This window comes from Pelophylax lessonae (genome assembly GCF_965119305.1).
Source record: "Pelophylax lessonae genome assembly, chromosome: 3".
In the NCBI taxonomy this organism is placed as follows: domain Eukaryota; kingdom Metazoa; phylum Chordata; class Amphibia; order Anura; family Ranidae; genus Pelophylax; species Pelophylax lessonae.
In genome coordinates, this window is record NC_138770.1 from 553548037 (window position 1) to 553569102 (window position 21066).

The window sequence follows — 21066 nt, forward strand, 5'->3', positions numbered from 1 at the left end:
AGACCAACACTTTGGTTTCTAAGAAAGTACAGCCTTATTTCTACATCTCAAGCTTAATCACTTGCCGAGCACGGACTGTAGGTTTTACTGCTATAGTACCGGCCGACTGCACAGAATCATGTATATATACACGTGTTTCTGCATTCCCGGATAGGGGGCGTGTGCGCACACATGCCGATCAGCGGTTCCCGGCCAATGATTCATGGCTGGGAGATGTTAACCCCTTCCCAGCCAGTATTATTACATTGTCCATGTATATTATTAACACTGGACGCTGTATAAGTGTCAGTGGCAGTTAACCAGTTCCCACAAAGAGTCAGTGTCAGATTGCCCACTGTCCCGCTATAAGTCGCTGATCCCTGCCATTAAGAGTATAAAAAAGATAAATACAAATTCCAGTATACATCTTATAGTTTGTAGACAGTATAAAACTTTCATGCAAACCAATCAAAATATACTTATTGGGATTTTTTTTTTCTTTTTTACCAAATACATGTAGCAGAATAAATTTTGGCCTAAATGTATGAAGAAATTTGATATTTATAAAACTTTTATTGGCTATGTTTTATAACAAAGTAAAAAATATATTTTTTTATTTTTCAAAAAACATATGCAAAAAATAAAAAAGCCCTGTAGTGATCAAATACAAAAAAAAAAAAAAAGTTTTGACAACCAAAGAATAAAATACAACACTGATTATGCATGCTATTTAGAAAGAGATAGCATTCAGTCGTATGTTATTACTGACATGGTAGTGCTATTTTATTTAAGTATATACAAGGCGCACACATAACTTGAATGGCAAGAAGAGCTGTACTATAGAGCTGTATTATATATGATTGGCATGTTATTTATCTCATTATAAATATCAATTAAAAAAAAAAAAAAAAAAAAAAAAAAAGTGTAAATACCCCTACTCTTTTTCATTTATAGCTAGGGTCTAGTTTAAAATTGTTGCGTGTTACTTCCAATAAAGGTTATTTTACGTTTCTGGATCATATTTTTTTTAAATTCATGATCTTAATTAAAAAAGTTGAACACACACACATATATACATTTTATATACAGTATATATTTTTTTAAACTGTCCATTTCAGTTTTTGGCAGAGCATCCTGAATTTTCGGTTTAGAACTTTGGTGAACTACTTGTAAAAATATTTCTTAGAAAGAAATAGGTATGCATATTTTTAGTATAAAGCATTGCTGGGGGTCACAGGGTAAATTTCCACCAGAAACACACTAAGGTTAATCGGAGCATGACCACACAGCGTGAGTATATTTCTAGCAGGAACATGTCTGTATGGCCAGGCAGCTTTCCAAAAGTTTTCATTACTTTCCTGTGATCATCATCTAAACCCGCCTTTTTCAATTCAGGGTGCCTTGGTAAAATGCCTAAAAATGTTTAAACAAATTGTATTACAATCAGCAGGTGGCTCAAGCCTGCTTTTTAGTTACAAAAAGCCACAGGTTTTCATTAAGCACCATTATGACTTTCTAGACACTGGCATCCTAACAACCAATGATGTCATCAGTTAAAAAAGGAGGCTGTCTGTTGCTTCACACAGCATCTATGTTTGGCTCTCCTGTGCCCCCCTCCATCAGTAATGGGGTGACATTCGCTGACTGATGGAGAGGAATTGAGGGAGAAGAGAAACACTGGAATACTAGTCAGTACCAGTGTGCAAAAGTGTATTTGCTTTGGGAGAATAAATCCCCTGTAACGTTGGGTGTCCTGCGTGTGGATGTTGCTACATTATATAAAGCTAATAGGATACTTTTTCACATTTTAGAATGAGGTGCCTCGAGACTGTCCATAATTTTAACGGGTGCCTTGAGATGGTCTATAAAATTTTAAAGAGTGCCTTGACTGAAAAAAAATGGGATTTTTGAATTACCGTAAAATACATTTCTCTGACGTTCATTGACGGATACAGCTCCTGACTCTTCTTAATCATTAGGTTATACTGCCCCCTACAGGAGTAGGACACTAGGCAGAAAAAAGCTTGACTAAGCCTATGGGCAGTCCCAGGAGGTATACTCCCACTCTCTGCTATAGGTACTCAGTTTTGTTACAAGCAGTGTCAGAAGAAAGCCAACTCCACAGAAGGGTGGGTGCTATGTCCGTCAATGAACATCAGAGAAATGGATTTTACGGTAAGTTAAAAATCCCATTTTCTCTTTCGTTCATTGACGGGCACAGCTCCTGATTCTTAACCATTGGGACGTCCCAAAGCAGTGTTAAACATGAGGGGTGGGAAAATATCAGAAAAAAATTTCCCAAGGCTAGCCATGGCCAACCAGGTAACAGAGCGCAGCCATAAACAACCGCAGCTCACCTAAAAAACAAATACACCCTCAAAGAGTACCAGGTCCTCTAAACAGCAGCCAGCAAAACCTTGCGGCCAAAAGAAGCATCTGCAGATGCCAACACAACCACTACAAAAAGTGTGCACTGATGACCAGGTGGCCGCCTAGCAAAACCTGCGTCACTGATGCTTAAAGAAACCAAGCACCCTAGTACAGTGCGACTAAAGAGGGAAAGGAGGAACCTGACCCCTGATGCAATAGGCCTGAACCATTGTTTGTCTGATCCATCTAGAAATGGTCGCAGAAGAAGTGGACAACCCTTTGTGAGGTCTGTCTGTGAGCGAAAATAGACTGTAGTTCTCACAGGAACAAAATAATTAAAAAAAAAAAAAAAAGGTAACAAAAATGACAAAAATTGCAAGGACCAGAGAGCTCAGCAACGAACTAGGTTCTTACTCCTGACTAGGCAGAAAAAACAGTGCCTATAGCTGAGAGTGGGTGTATACCCCTGGGACTGCCCATAGGCGTAGTCAAGCTTTTCCTGCCTAGTTTCCTACTCCTGTAAGGGGCAGTATAACCCAATAATTAAGAAGAATCAGGAGCTGTGTCCTTTAAAGAATGAAAGAGAAAGGTTGAGAAACACTGATATTAACTGATACATTGATATTAACAGTGACTAGGCTACGCTCTATAGAACAAACATGCCACTGCTGACCTCCTCCTGAAAATGCTAGATGCCTGACTGCTTCAGCATTTCCAGAGTAACAGACTCAGAACAGGTATGCATTCAAACAAGAATGAAGTCAGAACTCATTACCTGCATACATGTTCAGGGTCTGCATCTCAAACTATTGCTGTCAAAGGCAGGCAACTGGCATTTTCAAGAGGTCAGCAATAGCAGCCTCCCTTTTGCTCTGTCAGGTGTTCTTTGTAAACATAACAGGATTTGTCAGCAATACATAATGGAAAATAAAAAGGTCAGTTGGACCATCTAGAATCACAAGCCTCCCCATGCCTTTATATTATTTCTTCCTTTCCCTGCCCACAGAGTGGCAGCCTCTGCTACTGGAATCTTCCAGCAGGAAAGCCTCTCAAATATTTAAGCCATGTGCACTTGATGTGACCCTAAGGTCTGCCAAGTGGAGCTCTTATTACCCATTTGTAAAAGGAAGCAGCACATAAATTAAGCTGGAGAATTAATGCTCGACAGTCTTAAATGAAGTGAAACAAATCTGCTTATTTTTCCTTATGCCTCCTGCACACAGGACTCGCTCCATTGGAAGAAAAAGCAGCGTTAACCACTTTAAGACAGGAAGGATTTGCCCCCTTAATGACCAGGCCCTATTTTGCATTTCGGCACTGCGTTACTTTAACGGACAATTGCACGGTCGTGTGACGCTGTACCCAAACAACATTAATGTCCTTTTTCCCCACAAAAAGAGCTTTCTTTTGGTGGCATTTGATCACCTGTGCGATTTTTATTTTTTGCGCAAAAAAAAAAAAAAAATTCGCAATAAGCGTATTTTTGATTGGTTTGCACAAAAGTTGTCACGTCTACTAACTACGGGAAAGATTTAGGTCATTTTTATTGGTTTTTTTTTTTTTTACTAGTAATGGCATCGACCTGTGATTTTTGGCGGAACTGCGACATTGCGGCAGACAGATCAGACCCCTAACTGACATTTGACACTTTTGGGGTACCAGTGACATTACTACAGTAATCAGTGATTAAAATATGCACAGTTACTGTAATAATGACACTGGCAGGGAAGGGGTTAACCCTATGGGTGATCAATGGGTTAAATGTGAGCCTAGGGGAGTGATTCTAACTGTGGAGGGGCATGGCTTGTGAAATGACCATTAAGACATGTGCTCCTATAATTAGGGATCACATGAGCTCTGTGACCATTTCAGGGAGGACGGCCGGCTGTGTTTACAACAGCCGACCGTCCTCTCTCAGCGGAGAACGATCGTTGGTGTCAGGCTGGCAATCGGAGTCGCCCGACCTGTGCATCGGCTTCCCCGCTGCCAAGTGGAGGCGGGAGCGCCGGCACGCTCGCCCCCTAGTTTTCCGCCCGCGAGCAACATAGGTCTATGTTGGTTTGCGAAGGAGAGCCACCCTGCCGCAATACAAAGGCGGCAGGTGGTCGGAAAGTGGTTAAAAATGCACCTAAAGCCACACTATTAAGTTAAAGCAGTATTAAGCCCAAAACCAAAAATGTAATATATTGCTTAATGTTTAGATGTGGGGCTGCATTCGTTTTCCTTTTTCATGTTTTTAATTCCCTTTATTTTATTTCACCTGGTGATTCAGCCAGTAACACACTTCAGGGTTGATTTCTGGTCAGCTCTGCACAGAAACCTAACACCTTTCAGAAGAGTCGGTACTTTTAAATACAGGTAAGGTTGTGCTGTTTAATTAGCTTTGATTAAGGCCCCTATGAGCAGAAACATATAAACTGACTACACTGTTGGATGCTTTAAGGCTTGGTTCACACCTGCGCATTTTTTTAATGCTTTTCGCAGAAACGCACTACAGTCCACTTGTCATGGTTTCTTATAGGACACATTCACATCTATGCTTTTTTCAGCTACTGCGTTTTTGGAAAGGGTCAGGGGCTTTTTAAAAGCAAAACTGTGCGTTTTTGTTTAAGTAGATTTCAATGGGGAAGCTGAAGAAGTATGTAGTGCGTTTTTTTATTATGCCAAACACATTGGCCTAAAAAAAATGCATGAAAAATGCATGTGCAAAAAACGCAAAAAGCAGGTTTTGTAAAACCGTGTTTCCAATAAAGTCTTCTGTACATTCCCACGTTGGAGTGCCAGCTTTCATCTTTCAATAGGGATACTATTGTTCTTTAATATGCAGGCTTTGTGGCACTACAGAACCTCTACAGCTTATTACTTTGCAGTTTGATATCTCCCTCTGTCCTCCCCTCCTGTTTAGGACTAGTTTGTTCAGTCCTAGCTAGACCATGTTAACTCAGTCAGTGTTGGTACTTCACAGAGAAAGAGCTTAGGAAAGTCGATGCCTTTTTCAAAGACTGGAAAATCATCCTATGTAGTACAATAAGTTAAATTAAATTTGCATTGAATTCAACTTCTTCATCTTACTGAAGAGTTAAGCTGCCTTTGGATGCCACCAGGTGACCATACTCTCAGGACAGACTGAGTCTAAGGAGGTATGTCAATGCATAAAGTAGCATTTGAAACCGAATACCTACCAATCATGCAAGCTACTGTCGTTCATATGATTTGGATATTTAATTAGCCAAAGTTTGCTACAATAATAATGGGACCTTAGTACAACAACTTTGCACGTATCTCTGGCTTCAAGAATATTGCAGGAGTCAGAGTAGCACAATAATGTGCATTTAGGTGCAGGTTAGAGACACAGGTATGGTCAAGAAACATTTCCTTTATGACAAATCAGAGAAGTAGACCTTAAAACATATTGTATTAGTGAAAGACTTTGTCAGTAGCTATACATAGCACTTACTTTGGATCCATCATGCTTTTCAACAACAAACACTTCACTCCAGATCTGTATACCCGTGGTCTCTCGTTCACATCCGCCCCTCCACGTGAACCCAACCAATGGCTCATAACTTCCACCAATCCAACTTGATGCGCTCTGGGAAAAAAAAAAAATGATGAATCATTTCTTCTTACATTTTACAGTCACTAGTCTAGGTTGTCTTTTCAGAATTATTGAACCTATGGGAAATTTATAGAGGTGTGGCTATAAATGCTATGATTATAAATGTTCCTTCAAGAGGAGGTCATTGAGATATCCCACTAGGTGGATGAATGAAAGTTGTATACAATCTGCTCAACCTCACCAACAAAGTTTCACAGTTACATAGCTGATAAGACTGAATAAAGACACCAGTCCATCCAGTTCAATGTGAGGGTCTACAATTTTCCATATCCCTGTATAATATTAAAATTACAGGGATATACTGGTGCAATGAAGGACTTTGATTCACCCAGACACCTGAAGGTGCAATAAGAGTTCCTGCACTGAAGTTACAACTATTTATTTTCTGGCATGCAGCGAAAATCTAGAGTCTGCTAACTCTATCAGACTCTGGATTTTAGCTGTATACTGGAAAATTAAAAGAACTGGCTTCAGCTGTGTGCTGGAACTCTTATTGTATCCCATTTTTCAAATACCCCAAGAACGAAGTAGCACTAGGACAGGAGCAACTACTTTGGCCCCAGGTGCCATGGAAAGGCAAAAGGGTATGGCAACAAATTGAAAATGTTGCATGCTCACAGCAAAATGCATAAGTGTTGTTGATAAGGCAGTAAGATAGACATGTGTAAACAGGCATCCTTGGAGGCCATTACGGAAACTGGCTGATTCTAATGTGGAATCTAAAGGAATCTGTTGTGTATGATGTAAAAAAATCGGTGCTAATTCAAAATGTGATAAACACTGACAATAACGATGTCCACCACCGTGGATGGTGCTCTATGTAATTGAGCAATGATGCAAAAGAATAAAAGTATTCAAGGTGAAATCAACACTCAATCAAAAACTGTAAAACTAAGAATCTATACACACATACGTTTTTTCATCAATTTTTTATCACAGATTTTCATCATTCATTTACAGTTGTATTGATTATTGCCATTTATTATCAATTTTATTGATCATCTTCTGTGGGATTGCACCATATTTTTTGATCATTAAAATCGATAATAAATGGCAATCAATACAACTGTAAATGAATGATGATGAAAATCTGTGATAAAAAAATTGATGAAAAAACGTATGTGTGTATAGATTCTTAGTTTTACAGTTTTTGATTGAGTGTTGATTTCACCTTGAATACTTTTATCCTTTTGCATCATTGCTCAATTACATAGAGCACATCGTTATTGTCACAGTGTTTATCACATTTTGAATTAGCGCCGATTTTTTACATCATACACATATCAATTCACGGTGGGGACACCGATTAAGATTGGCAGCTTTTTCTTTATTTTATTTTTTTATTTTATTTTTATTTATTGGATTTTGAATTGATTCACTCCTATCAAACCCCTGCATTGATCCTCTTACTATATTCAAAGGAATCTGTTGAGAATCCTTTGATCCAGAATGGGCAAATGCCTTGGTTTGCCTTGGGGACAGTAAACCGGTTCTAGTAGAACCCCTGGACTATCCTCATTTGAAAAGGGGGAAATTACCAATTGAGACAGGAGCTGCTGCGAAACAGCATATAGATCTTTCTGTTTGTGAAGAGAGTAGCAAGGATGACAGCATGAGGCAAAGACTTAAAACTCTACTTCAAAGCCACTGGATACAACACTAAATCCAAACATCTTGAATTTCCTGTGACCAGATGGCGATAAGGCTGACATACATCTCCCACCTCCTTGGGGGGGGGGGGGGGGGGTGCATGCTCCCTGAATTGGTGGATTTTGAGGACCAATTTTTCAGAGAGAATTGGGACTTAGTTTGGACTTAGAGCCCAAGACAGATGAACTCTCTTTTTTGACTCAAGAGCCAAAAAGCATACATGCAGGAGCTCAGGCCTTCTTTGCCCAGGATAAAAAGGTTACTGTTAACCCTCCAACCCCCAACAGGGCATCCTGACAAGACGCTTCTTGCATGAAAGTTTACTTGAGCAAAATGAGTTCAGACCAGACTTTTAGCCTAAAAGAAAGTCGCAAGTGGCATTGACCTACTAGGTAAAACAAGGTCCTAAAGCAGACCTTCACTCAAAAGTGAAAAGTACCACTCATCCTCTCCACAACAAATTTGAAGGTTTCTTCTGTTTCCTGGTGAGCAGGTACCTTTTTTTGACGGGTATCTGATCCTAAATCTTTAAACCTTGCCTTGGCATGGACGACGTAACCTTTGGCATGGATTGACGCAAGTTGCAGCCTCTTGGGATAATGTCATACATCATAGGAAGCTGGAGGACCAGTCGTTCTGTGCCACACGATCTCCCGCATGCTCAATGGGCAGCTGGCTGTGAATCATCAGGGAGTCATAGCTGGCTCCCAAACCCAAGATGGCAGGCTGGGTACCCACAGCGCTAAGAAGAATCGACTATGGGGAAGATCGTGCTGGACTCCATGTGCCAGTAAGTATCTGTTTTTTTTAAAAGTTAGCAACTGCAGTAGTTGCAATTGGCAATTTCTTTTAAACCTGAGTGAAGTTTATCTTTAAGGAGAGGCTCTATTTGTTTACAGGGTCCTTGACATAATGGCATGAAATACCTATTGGTGTTGGGTGAAGTTTGGATTATTGCTAATTAACAAGGTTCTCTCACACTCACACATACTGTACATATTTTAGAAAGTGAGTATTTCATCTGCTTTTTAATTTTTTTTTTTCTTTTACAGGGCCTGGGTCCCATAGTAATATAGTGATCAGAGGGAGCAACACCACCACCCCGCAGGGGACACCTCATCAGAACAAGCTTCTTTTACAGGCTGGATTTGTTTTATTGTTTTCAGCACTTTTAAAAGGTTATAAAATCCCCTTAAATGGCTGCACCCATTACTATTTACTGTACTTTTAGCGGTGTACTGAATTTACAAAGATTTTATACTTTTATTAGTTCATTGGAAATTCTCATAAAAGGTTATTATGTGCTGCATGATTAATAAGTCTCTCCACTACACGTCTATGCATTTCAGGAACAGACGTTCAAGGCTGAAATGCTGCTGAACTAGGCGTGAAAAGTTTTTTTCTCTGGCGGCCCAGGTCATTTAAAGTATATCTTAGTGCAGGGACAAAAAATGTAACATATTTCAACTTACTAAAGTCCACAGATGTGGTGGCTACATATTTTCTTTAATTTTTTTGGCGTTTCACCCATTTTTAATTGGTGACAACGCACAATTACATGATCTATGAAAAGCAGCACTGTCATAACATTGGTCAAGATTTTAATTTGGTGCAAAAAGGTTATGAGGACACTGGATTTCTTGTAGGGTCGACAAGTATTTTTCTGTACTTGCAAAAACTGTACTTAAGTGGTATTAAACCCACTTCTACCACTTCAGCTCCAGATGGTTTTACCACCTTAATGATCAGGCCATTTTTTGCGATACGGCATTGCTTTGCATTAACTGACAATTGCACGGTTGTGCAACACTGTACCGAAATAAAAATTGATGTCCATTTTTCCCCACGAATAGAGCTTTCTTTTGGTGGCATTTGATCACTTCTGTGGTTTTTAATTTTTTGCACTATAAACAAAATAAAAAATATATTTTTTTATGTTCGGTTATAAAACAAAACCAATAATAAAAAAAAAAAAAAATTATATATATATATATTTTCATCAATTTAAGCCAATTTATATTCTGCTACATATTTTTGGTAAAAAAAATAAATAAATAAAATCTCAAAAAATGTATAGCGGGTGGTTTGCGCAAAAGTTATAGCATCTACAAACTATGGACTATTTATTTTTTTAGTAATGGCGGCGATTTTAAGCGGGACTGCGACTTCGTGGCGGACAAATCTGACACTAAGCGGCACTTTTTGGGGACCAGTGACACCAATACAGTGATGTATGAATGACACAGGCAGGGAAGGGTTTAACACCAAGGCAATCAAAGGGTTAAGTCTGCTCCGGGAAGAGAGAGCTGTGTTCCTGATTAGTAGGAACATAAGATCACTCTCTTCCTGTCTGACAGAACGGTGGTCTGCCTTGTTTACATAGTCATTCTCCTGAACAATCGCGGGTGGCCAGCGGCCGCACTGATTGGCTCCTGCTATGTCCAATCACATCGGGAGTGCGGCTCCGGTGGCACGCACATGCCCCCTAGAGCCCTTCTAAAAAAATCACGTACAGGTACGTGATTTTGCGCTTAAGGGCTGCCCTGCTGCAGTAAATGTACATGGGGCGGTCCTTAAGTGGTAAAAACTGTTGACAGATAGGGCTTTGATGATGGAAGGATTTCGGAAATAAGAGGTCAATGCTCTTTAATAAGAGTACATTCTTACATGTGGTTACGGTGAATTCTCATGGAGGGATTCTACTTTGATTTTGGAATGCAAGATTTCCTTTTCACCTAATCTAACTTATTTGGGATTCATTGCCTTTGACACTCTGACTTTTTTGCCTAATTTAATTTACAGCGCAACACGTATGTTTGTACACATTACAATATTGTTAAAAATATCTCACGTTATGGTGCAGCTTTCATTTGAATTGTGGTATATCATGAGCGCAAAATTTTATGGTTGTTTTTCTGTTTACAGCGCAAAAAAATAAACGCAGTGGTGATCAAATACCACCAAAGTAAAGCTCTATTTTTTTTTTTTTTTAAATCACAAAGGACATTCATTTATGAACCGTGCTCATTACCACACAAGTGTCAGTTAAAGGAACGCAGTGCTGTATCGCAAAAAATGGCCTGGTTATAAAAGGGGATAAATCTTCCGAAGGTCAAGTGGTTATTGTCTGGTACTCTTTGGCTATCCATTTCGCACTAATCTGCAGGAATTAGTATTGTATGCAGTTGAGCAATACAGTATGGCTTCTATAGCATCTCAAGAGTACAAAACAGACAACATAAGGGAGACACTGAAGTGAAAAACATGCAAGCTTAGGGTAATGTGGGAAGCCCTCTATGAATTTACATACAGAAAAAACAAAAAGATATGGCATTTTTAAAAGGCAACCCACCACACATGTAGTTAAAACAAAATAATACCTGCCCCTCAGTGCACAGAAAGGCATATGTTCTTTATTGCCTGTAGTGTGCTGGGGAAAAAAATCAAACTGGTATATTTTTTGGTTTACTAAATGGCCATGCTTTTGCAGCATGTCAAAAAATGCTTGAAAACCCATGCAAAAAAGTATGAATAGGACCGCAAAGAAAGACAAAATATCTTTACCTGACTATACATAAATCGAAGCATAAAATCGAGCAAAAAAGATTTCCCTTTGCGAAAAGCACCAGCTACAGACACAACCACCACATTCAAATCACGTATGTGTTCCTGCATCAAAACACGCTCCAGGGCCTTTTCATCAAGCTCAAAGTTATGGTCATCTTCGTGAGCCAAGACTATCTGGATGGGGCATGGCTTGTCCATCACCTCAGCGTCACAGTCTGAACCAAGCTGGAAGTCTTCCACATTATTTTCATCTGCAAAGAGAAAAAAAAAATGATTGCTACCTCAGAAAAGATAACCACTTTGGAAGCAACACATGGTCAGCTGACTAGAGGCAAAGTGATATTACGGATTGCAGTACACAAATACCAAGAATGATGACTCTGCATCCAATGCTGGCTAATTGCAGGCCATAAAAAGAAAAAATAGGTTTCTCACAGAGCATGGGAAAAAAAAAAAAGAGCTAAAAGTAAAATAAAATATTCCAAAAAACCCAAAATCAATTAACTAAAAGGGTGAAGGACAACTGTTTATTAACAGGTATTTAAGGCTATAAACTTTAAAACAAAACTATACAATCCTAACATTTAATAGAAAATCACAATACATCAGAATACAGACAGAGCTAAATACTAGGAGTTGAAACATTTGCACATTTATGCATGTATACATATAAAAAAAGGTCCTGGAACAGCTACTTGGCAGAGCAAACTTTAAACCCTTTAAAACCAACAGCAAAGCTGTCGCGCACACACAGATCAGAAAGGTGAAGACAGACATCAGCATTCATAAAAACTGTGTAGGAGAAACAGGAGAGATGCCAATGAGGCATGCTTGCATTTTATTTTCATTCTAAAGCAAGAGACAAGTTAGGTATACTGGTGGTTGTAGTAGTACACAGATGTAGGAACCACTAGTACAGCATGCTGGGACTTGTAGCAAATCATCTCAGTAATGTAGTAAGACAAAGGTGTCACCAGTGACATATGCTTTGATTTTAGCCCATGTCAGCGCCTATACATTTCCAGCCTCAGTTACCTTGGCAAACACCATTTTCTAGGAGACAAACAGTGGCCATTTTTGTGTCACAGAAATCATAAAACTACAATACACATTTGACTGCAGCACTTCCACGGGAAGTTAGCACACGTTTAGTAGTACTTGTCTAGCAAACCAATAGTTGGCCATGCCACTAGCATAATGTTCATTAGTGGGGTCAAATCAATGTTCGTTTCCAACCACAGTGAGAAGGATATTTGAGGGAGCAGAATACAAAAAATTTTTCCCTACAAAATATTGAAGTACTTTAAAACTATATTTATCAGGTCATCAAATGTACTTCCAATGTTCTAACCAACTAGTGTGATCTTGAAAATTCATGCCCTCTGGTTTCAATCACTGTTCTCTAGACCTTTGAGTGGCCATTCAATTTGCCTGTTGATAGGTCATCTATTCTGCGATGCTCCTCCCCCTACCCTTCTCTTAATCCTTGTACACACAGGCCGAAAATCAGTCGGTTCGGCAGGAACTGGCCCACTTTCGTCCTGTGTGTGAAGCGCTCGGTCTATCATTGAGACCGACTTCTGTAAAAACGGGCATGCTGGAAAACCAGCTTCCGACCAGCCAATGGCTGCCAGCACTGTTCAGTTTGATTAGGTGAGGGGGCAGTCCCCCTGTCAGAACTAGAGATGGGCTTGGGCGTTTATGGGATGCCACCAAGAAGCCAAAACACCAACACATCGTCTGAAATATTTGTCTTGTCTTATACGGTTTACTATGCTTTTTCACTGCTTTGTTTTCATAGCTTCATCACTTTTGTTTGTTTTTTCTTTTGTTTCACTAGGCACTAGTGTTTATTTTCCATTAGCACCTGTTTGGTGTTTTGGCTCCTACATCACTGCGCAGTAAGCCCCAGTTCACACTAAGGCGACCTGTGAGGCGACCTGGTCGCCTCACAGGTCGCCGTAGGTCGTCTCCCATAGGGAAGCTGCGGACCTGTTCTAAAAGGAGCGACACAAGTCGCTCCGACTTAGAAAAAGGGTCCGGAGCTTTTTTGGGGCGACCGCCATAGACTTCAATTTTATGAAGTCCGTGGCGGCCACTCCGAGGTCGCGGCGCGCTGCTCGCACCGCGACCTCAGAGGTCGCCCCCCCAAGTCGGATCGCGGCAATGTGAACGGGGCCTAACGCCTCATGTGTTTGATTCTTTCCAATGCTTTTTCAACACCGATTTTACTTCCATGGATGGTTTACATATCCTCTTTTTTCTCTATACATTTTTATACATGTGTTTTTACTCAGTGAGGTGGCATATACAGGATACCTTGATTGGCATTTAAATATACAGGATGCCTTGATTGGCATACAAAATGGTTGACTTCAACAAAATGTCTTTCGAGTTAATCTCATTTTGTCTTTGATTTCTTTACATGTGTCACTGAGCTTGCAAAAGCTAAAAATATATATAAGCTGAGATGTTCCTAACCGCAACAATATTCCCGTATCTGTCATAAGAGGAACTCTGCATAAAAGAAGGGAAAAGGAGGCGCAAACACCTAGTGCATTACCCGTGGTACTGTATAAAATGTTTTTTAATAAAATGCTGAATGCATACTCACAAACATGAAGAAATTAAAATCGTATTACAAATTCCTGTCACACGTGTGCTGGAACATGTCCTTGAAAATGCTACGGCTAACGCGTTTCGGGAGTCAAGCTCCCTTCTTCAGAGCTGGTCATAACATAGCAGATTGAAGTATATATAGAGAGTAGCTCAATGTTCCTCCACCTTTTCCCCTCCCTCCCCCCAGAGGGAGGGGGCGGGACCGTCCAGTGTCAACGGACCCACTCCTAATAAGCCTATATACCTTAGCCCTCATTATCTTTGTGGCCATTGGTTGTAGGTTTCATGGAACAGTTCAAATAAAAACGGCCTTTAGAACTTATATCAACAACCAGCAAAGGGGTCCACAGAGCAGGGAATGTGAGCCAGGAACAGCACCCGAGTGATTGTACAGACAAATGATCTGTAATATCATAAAATCGTGTGCGCATTCTGGGTATGCTTTTTCTGATGTGCAGATTAAGCCTTGAGTGTTATTAATGACTTACCCCTCCCAGAACTCTTTTGTAACTGCTCATGTCCACTTGTACTAAACATTGTGACAGTGCCCCAGTGCTGGCCGCTCGTCTTTTCACTCTCAGGGCCCCTCGCATGCCGGAATGTAGCCGATTCTGTGTATTCTAGCTCTATAGAATGCATAACCCTTCGGAAGATAGTGACTTCCGGGACCCGGAAAAAGAAAAAGCAAACAACCAGTGGCCACAAAGATAATGAGGGCTAAGGTATATAGGCTTATTAGGAGTGGGTCCGTTGACAATGGACGGTCCCGCCCCCCTCCCTCTGGGGGGAGGGGAAAGGGAGGGAAAAAGGTGGAGGAACATTGAGCTACTCTCTATATATACACTTCAATCTGCTATGTCATGACCAGCTCTGAAGAAGGGAGCTTGACTCCCGAAACGCGTTAGCGGTCGCATTTTCAAGGACATGTTCCAGCACACGTGTGACGGGAATTTGTAATAAGATTTTATTTCTTCATGTTTTGAGAGTATGCTTTCAGCATTTTATTAAAAAAAAAATTTATACAGTACCACGGGTAATGCACTAGGTGTTTGCGCCTCCTTGTCCTCTCTTTTATGCACCCGTTTTGGAGTTCCCTGCCTGAGGAGAGCACGCCAGTCTTCCCCTTTGGAGTGAGCTCTTGGCTGAAATATTTGTATAAGAGGAACTCTGTCTGGACAGCTGACCGATAAAAGTCCCTTGGGAAACTTCTCGATGAGCATCACCAAGAAAATTCCCTGATGACGGAAGATAACAATATAGATTAACCCTATGCTTACCATAATTGTTAACCATGATTGGACAAAAGATTTTAATAACAACCCATTTCTTGTACGTCAGATCTTAATGACAAACCCATTTTTGAGTATATTTAAACTCCAACTTGCTGTAATAAAATCAGGTCACTATGATTCAGCCATCTTGAGTCTGCCTGATCTCATTATATACATAGCTATTTATATTGTCTGATTTGGTATCACTGACTAACAGGTATTTTGCACCTGAGGAAAAATTCACCAACACTCAGATATTCCTTTTACTAGTTTACCATTGCACCAGTTCTTGGACTTTCCTTCTCCACTACTTCACGCAGCACTGGATTTCTTACTATATGGTTTCACTTCCTTTTCCTATTTTGTTAATGGGAATATAATTATTCAGTCACGCCCATATGTCACATATATTCACTTTTAATTCCAGGAGTGATACCAATTTCCACTGCTCTGTAGTGAGGAATATTTTCTACTTGCTTAGTGGAGTCTGATGGTTTCCCCCTCCCCTTCTCAACGCCTGGGAGGGAAATTAAGTGACCTATGGCTCTCCTTGTCCAGCATTCCAGCCATTTACACTCGATATGACTTGAAGCCGGGATCTGTTTAAAGTTCAACTCATACCTAGGACAATACACAGATATTTTCCTTCCTAATGTAAGTCCGGATTTTATTTTTATTTTTTTCTCATTCCTCTTTGTTTTAAAGCATTTGTTATCTATAGATTTGTTCCTATGGACCTCCTGATGAAGCGAGTATCTCCCACGAAACACGTAGAGGATTTCAGCACACATTGCAGTACCTGATAGCAACTGAGTCCCTTCAGTTGCTCCATTACTTTATTTTATTATTGCACCTGCTTGAATTTTTCATAATGCTTGTGCTTTTAATGTTTATATGACTGTATTTGATTATTAAAAATTATTTTATATTTTTTATATATACACCATGTGGTCAGCGGTTTCTCTCTTTAAAGTCCTTTGGGCCACTTCAACTGATTACGGGACTAAGAGATACCGAATTCACCTCACTGTGCAGCGCATGTAGCTCATCATTAAAGGATTTGTATGCTATGCCCTTTAAACTGTAACAAACCTCGGGCTGACTGCACTGGATGCTGCTCCAGCATTAGAAAACTGATTTAAAATACCTCAATCTTTTTCTATTAAGAAAACATATCTTAGCTGCATCTGTACCCACAATGGGGAGGATCTAGGCAGCTGTATGATTAGCTGAGACGCAGTTGCACTAAAAAAGGGATTTATCTTGGGTTGTCAAAGGACTGAATTGGTGTGGGGTTTAATAAAGCCCACAAAAGGGAAGGAGTTGTGAAGCGGAATGATCTGCAGGGCCACATTTATATATCTTTCCTCCCTAGGCCAACTGTTGTATGCTCCTCTCCTTGCCAATGTGACTGGCTAGCTTTGATACAACATTACCAGGAACAGGAGCCATAGCCACATCAGACACACCAAGACTAGGTGCAGTGGTCCTGGGGAAAAAAAAGAAAAAAGTCTGCCCATTCTGCACCAGTATACCTGGAACTAAAAGATGTGGGAAAATGTCCTCCTATACTGTCAACAGCTTAGTTCCAAGTGTACAGTCTGCGCGATTAACATTGGGGCTAACGTGCCACTCCAAGGAGCCTTGCTACCTTAAATCATGGCCTATCAATGCAGAACTTAAGGCCTGGTGATCAGCAGAGGCAACAGCTGCATCAATAGGGCAGTATTTCACTTGTGGCTTAAACAAGCACTAGTTTGACCCAAGGCATAGTACTGTATACCTAACTTAGGCATCAAACACTGCTGAGTTTAGGCAAGTTCTCATCCAGGATATGCTTCTAGGTATTTGATCTAATTTCAAGGACACTTTAAGCCTGTTACCATCGGATAATTACATTTTGCAGATGATATTTGGTACACAACTAAAGATGATTATTGCAACCACACAGAATACATGAAACGGCAAGCTAGTAGTCCTTATAAGCAGCAGCGCTTTCATAGTACTATTTCTATCCTTCAGAGAGGAGACAGAAATAGCAGCAAGTTCTGCTTAAGACTTTGCATTCCTCTGGGATGTGCTGCTACCACAATATGCAAACAGTCAATTTGATTAGGACAGAGGACTGGAGAACAGAGCAGAAAATAGACTACATTTCCCTGCTCATATAGTGTAGAGTTAACCCAATTATGCCATAATTTAACACCATGGGAGAACTGCACTACTTGGTCAGATTTTTAACAGAAATGAACATATTAAGCCAATTATGACAAGAGATTTTACTTATATTTAACCACATGCTCCTAAGCAATGAAACAGCTTTGGTTATCACTATAAAGCATAATGCTGATAAAAGGAACATATGTAAAGAAATTGCATTTCAAACTTGAAAAACTGAAAAGGCAGATAATAAAAAAGGGTTTCAAAACAGACTGCTATCTAGGAAACTGATATTTCCAGCTTGACTAACACTCCCCACATACGTTAGAATCCATTTTTACAATCTTCTTTAGATCTATGTAGTGCAAGGGCATGCCTGAATGGATACAAACTTGTTGGTTAGACTAGGTAAAAGCCAATATAGCAAAGCTTTGGAAAATCTTAGGATGATTCTACAAAGATCGTATAGTCATATCGTAAACACGTATGGATCTAGAACAGTGAACTAAAGGAGAAATGAGGGGTATAGGAGAATCCAAACACAAGGTTAGATGGGACCCAACCTTTTGGGTTCTCTGTCTTGAGCAGACAGTCTGGTAGCAATAGCACATCTTAGCAGTTCATTAAATTGTTTCTATCATGAGCTGGGATCATAGGAACACTGCCAATGGTTTTACTGGAGTCTGTAGATGCAATTTTTTTTCCAATTTTGAAATACAGCCGCCACAGTACTACAGTAGCAGAAATTCCACAGAATACTTTGTTGGGTGACCAACCAAAATAGGTTACAGGGTCTTCCAGAGAAATATTTGAGCATACAAAGACCAACAAGCACAGATGAGTGTGCCAACAACATCTATTTGTTGATATGACTGACCCATCTTCCGTGGATTTGGACTGAAAATTATTCAGGCATGAAGGACTAAGAGTAAATTAAAAACCCATTGGGGGAGATTTACTAAAACTGGAGTGTGCAAAATCTGGTGCAGCTGTGCATTGTAGCCAATACGTTTTTAACCTCAGCTTGTTCAATTATGCTTTGAAAAAACTGGAAGCTGATGGGTGCAGCTCTGCATAGAAATCAAAGTTTGCACTTTCCAGTTTTAGTAACTCAAACCCATTATGCCATAACTTCTGGGTTAAGGAAGTCGCACAATGGCTTTCTTGGGATTTAGATGTTTGAGTATCACTTGATTTAAAAAGTGGTTCTAAAGGCTGGAGATTTTTACCCCAATTCATTTTCTGCATTAAAGAACCTTCAGTATTCAGGTCCTCCACCAAGACCCCCCCCCCCCCCGTGTACTTACCTGAGCCCAATCTCAATCCAGCAATGTGCACGATAGCAGAGGCTCTATCCACTCTCTCCCTCACTGGCCAGAGGCAGCACCTGGAGCCATTGGCATCTATTAAAATATTCATTAAAAGATTTCTCTTCCATTATTTTCCTGGGGACAACCCAAAAATGTGGGATTTTCCTTCCACTTTCAACATGGTAAACACAGATCAAGAAGAGAAGGCGAATCTACTTCACAAGGCACATGGAGCCATACAAATTGACAAGTGTTCTAATCTCTCTTCACTCTATCCAAAATATACTTAAAAGGTTTTATCTTTAGTTATACTTTAAAGTAATAATTGAAAAAGAAGAAGGAGGTGCAAACACCTAGTGCATTACCCGTGGTCATCTTAAAAAGGTTTTATTAAAATACAAAAAAAATACTCACAAAACAAGAAGAGTAATAAAGCATTACGAGGGTCCACCACACGTAGAATGGATCATGTCCACAGCGGCCCTATCTACAGGGACATGATCCATACTACGTGTGGCAGACCCTCGTAATGCTATTTTACACTTCTCGTTTGGGAGTATGTTTTTTGTATTTTAATAAAACATTTTTAAGGTGACCACGGGTAATGCACTAGGTGTTTGTGTCGCCTCCTTTTTCATGTGCAAACGTTGGAGTTCCCTACTTGAGGACAGCGGCACGCCTATCATCCCCACTGGAGTGAGCGCTTGGCTGATGTGTTTGGTTTAAAGTAATAATTGCCTGTTTCAATGAGGGAGATGAGGGAGTGGGGGACGAGGCCAAGCAGTGCTGTGTGTGTCATTTAGACACACAGAGCCTGCTCGGTGGAAAGCCGGCACAAGTTTCCCCATAGCAAGCGGCTTGCTATAGGAGAACTCACTGGGGGAGGGAGGGAGAAGCCAGAAGCACTGGCGTGGTAACCCAGAAGAGGAGGATCAAGGCTGCAATGGTTTTAGCAAGTATAACAGGTTTGTTATTTTTATATCTGAACATTTACAGAGTCACTTTAATTACATTAAAGTATAGGTTACCCCAAACTTTGATATTCCTGATGTGCCTGTCTTACCATGTGTGCTTTGCAGCAGCCAGTGGGAGAGGAGAGGTGGGGAGAGGGGGGGGGGGGGGGGAGAGTCGCCAGGGCTGCAAGAGGATGGGTGGGGGTGGCACACAGGGGGATCATAGCTGCAAGGATGGGGGTGCTGGAAGGGGTGTGGGTGGCAAATTTTTGTAAACAATCCCTGTGTGGCTGCCCCTATAGCGACTGAAAGTGAGCAGGGAGGAAGAGAAGGAGAAGCCGATGCACTTTAAGGACAGACACAGGGGAATTGGTTCCAAGCATTGTGAATTTTGACCACCACAATAAGTTGTCCCCTTCCTGGCACTCTGATCACCACCCTTCACTTTCCAACCAATCCCCTTCCTGCAGGTTGAGGAGGCAGCAAGAGGGAACCAGATTTCGACAAGTGCTCCTTTTTACATCTATGTGTCTATCTTTGCGTGCATGTACTGGAATATACAGGCTTATAGATGTACATTACTGTTGATAATAACAGAAAACTATTTTTTACGCCTCTGCGCTTCTTTACTGATCTTTACTCAGCAGTGTGCACTGTGTCAGACTGCAATGCATCCGATTTGAGATCTTTAAAAAGCAAGGCATTTTTTTTACTCCAATGTGCAATAGGCCTTATACTCAAAATCTTGTTGACAAAAAAGTGAATGAAATGTTTCATAAAGACCTTGCATAAATGCACATAAAAAGGTGCGCACGTGTAAAATTGTGCTTCATTGCCAGTATATACGCACATAAATGACTGCAGTCAAATGTAAAATTTTCTATTCTTGTTTTACAGCTCTGTACTTCTTGCTCTTTATGCAGCTGTGTGCATGGTTCCATTGACTACAATGAGTCTTTATCCAGATCACTAAAGAACATGATAGTTTTTTACTCCTTTGTGCAAGAGGCCTTATGCACAGGATTTTGAGTAAAAGGTTTCATAAAGATCTTATATAAAAATGGCACGTAAGGCTATGCAAGAGTCAAAATCTTCATTGTCAGTATTGCAATATAGGCGTATATACTGTAGGTGTATAAAACACGCATACACAAGTTACTGAACTCAAATGTAAAATGTTCCAATTTTGTTTTGAGGCTCTGTACTCCTGCTCTATTACTCATTTTTACAAAGCAGTGTGTGTGTGGTTCCACAGACTACAAAAACGCTATACGCATTAAAAAAAAAAAAAAAAAAGAAAAAAAAGTGACTTTACACCTGTGTGCAAGAGGCCTTATAATAGTGATCTACTGTTCAATGTGATCAGCAATTAAAAGAAAACTACTGAGCTCATCTTTTGCCGAATGAGGAGCATACTTGCGATTTCTCTCCTGCTCTCAAACTTCCCAGTGTTTGACTAACAGCACTGTCCAATGTACCAAGCCTGACCGGCTCACAAAGATGCTTCCTTCTTCTGATTCAAGTTATTGGTTAAGAAAGTCTAATATACAGTCAATTTAAATTTTTTT

The 21066-nt window shown here is 40.3% G+C and overlaps 1 protein-coding gene across 2 annotated transcripts in view; it reads right to left on the bottom strand.

Annotated features, from left to right (window-relative positions):
• ATL2 (atlastin GTPase 2) overlaps positions 1-21066 on the bottom strand; it is a 223932-nt gene that overhangs the window by 153325 nt on the left and 49541 nt on the right. For both annotated transcript variants that reach the window (XM_082249141.1, XM_082249140.1), the window contains exons 2-3: positions 11183-11436; positions 5807-5941 (exon numbers count right to left, since the gene is read on the bottom strand). In XM_082249141.1, the coding sequence (XP_082105267.1) occupies positions 5807-5941; positions 11183-11436 (389 nt within the window). The remainder of the gene's footprint in view (positions 1-5806; positions 5942-11182; positions 11437-21066) is intronic.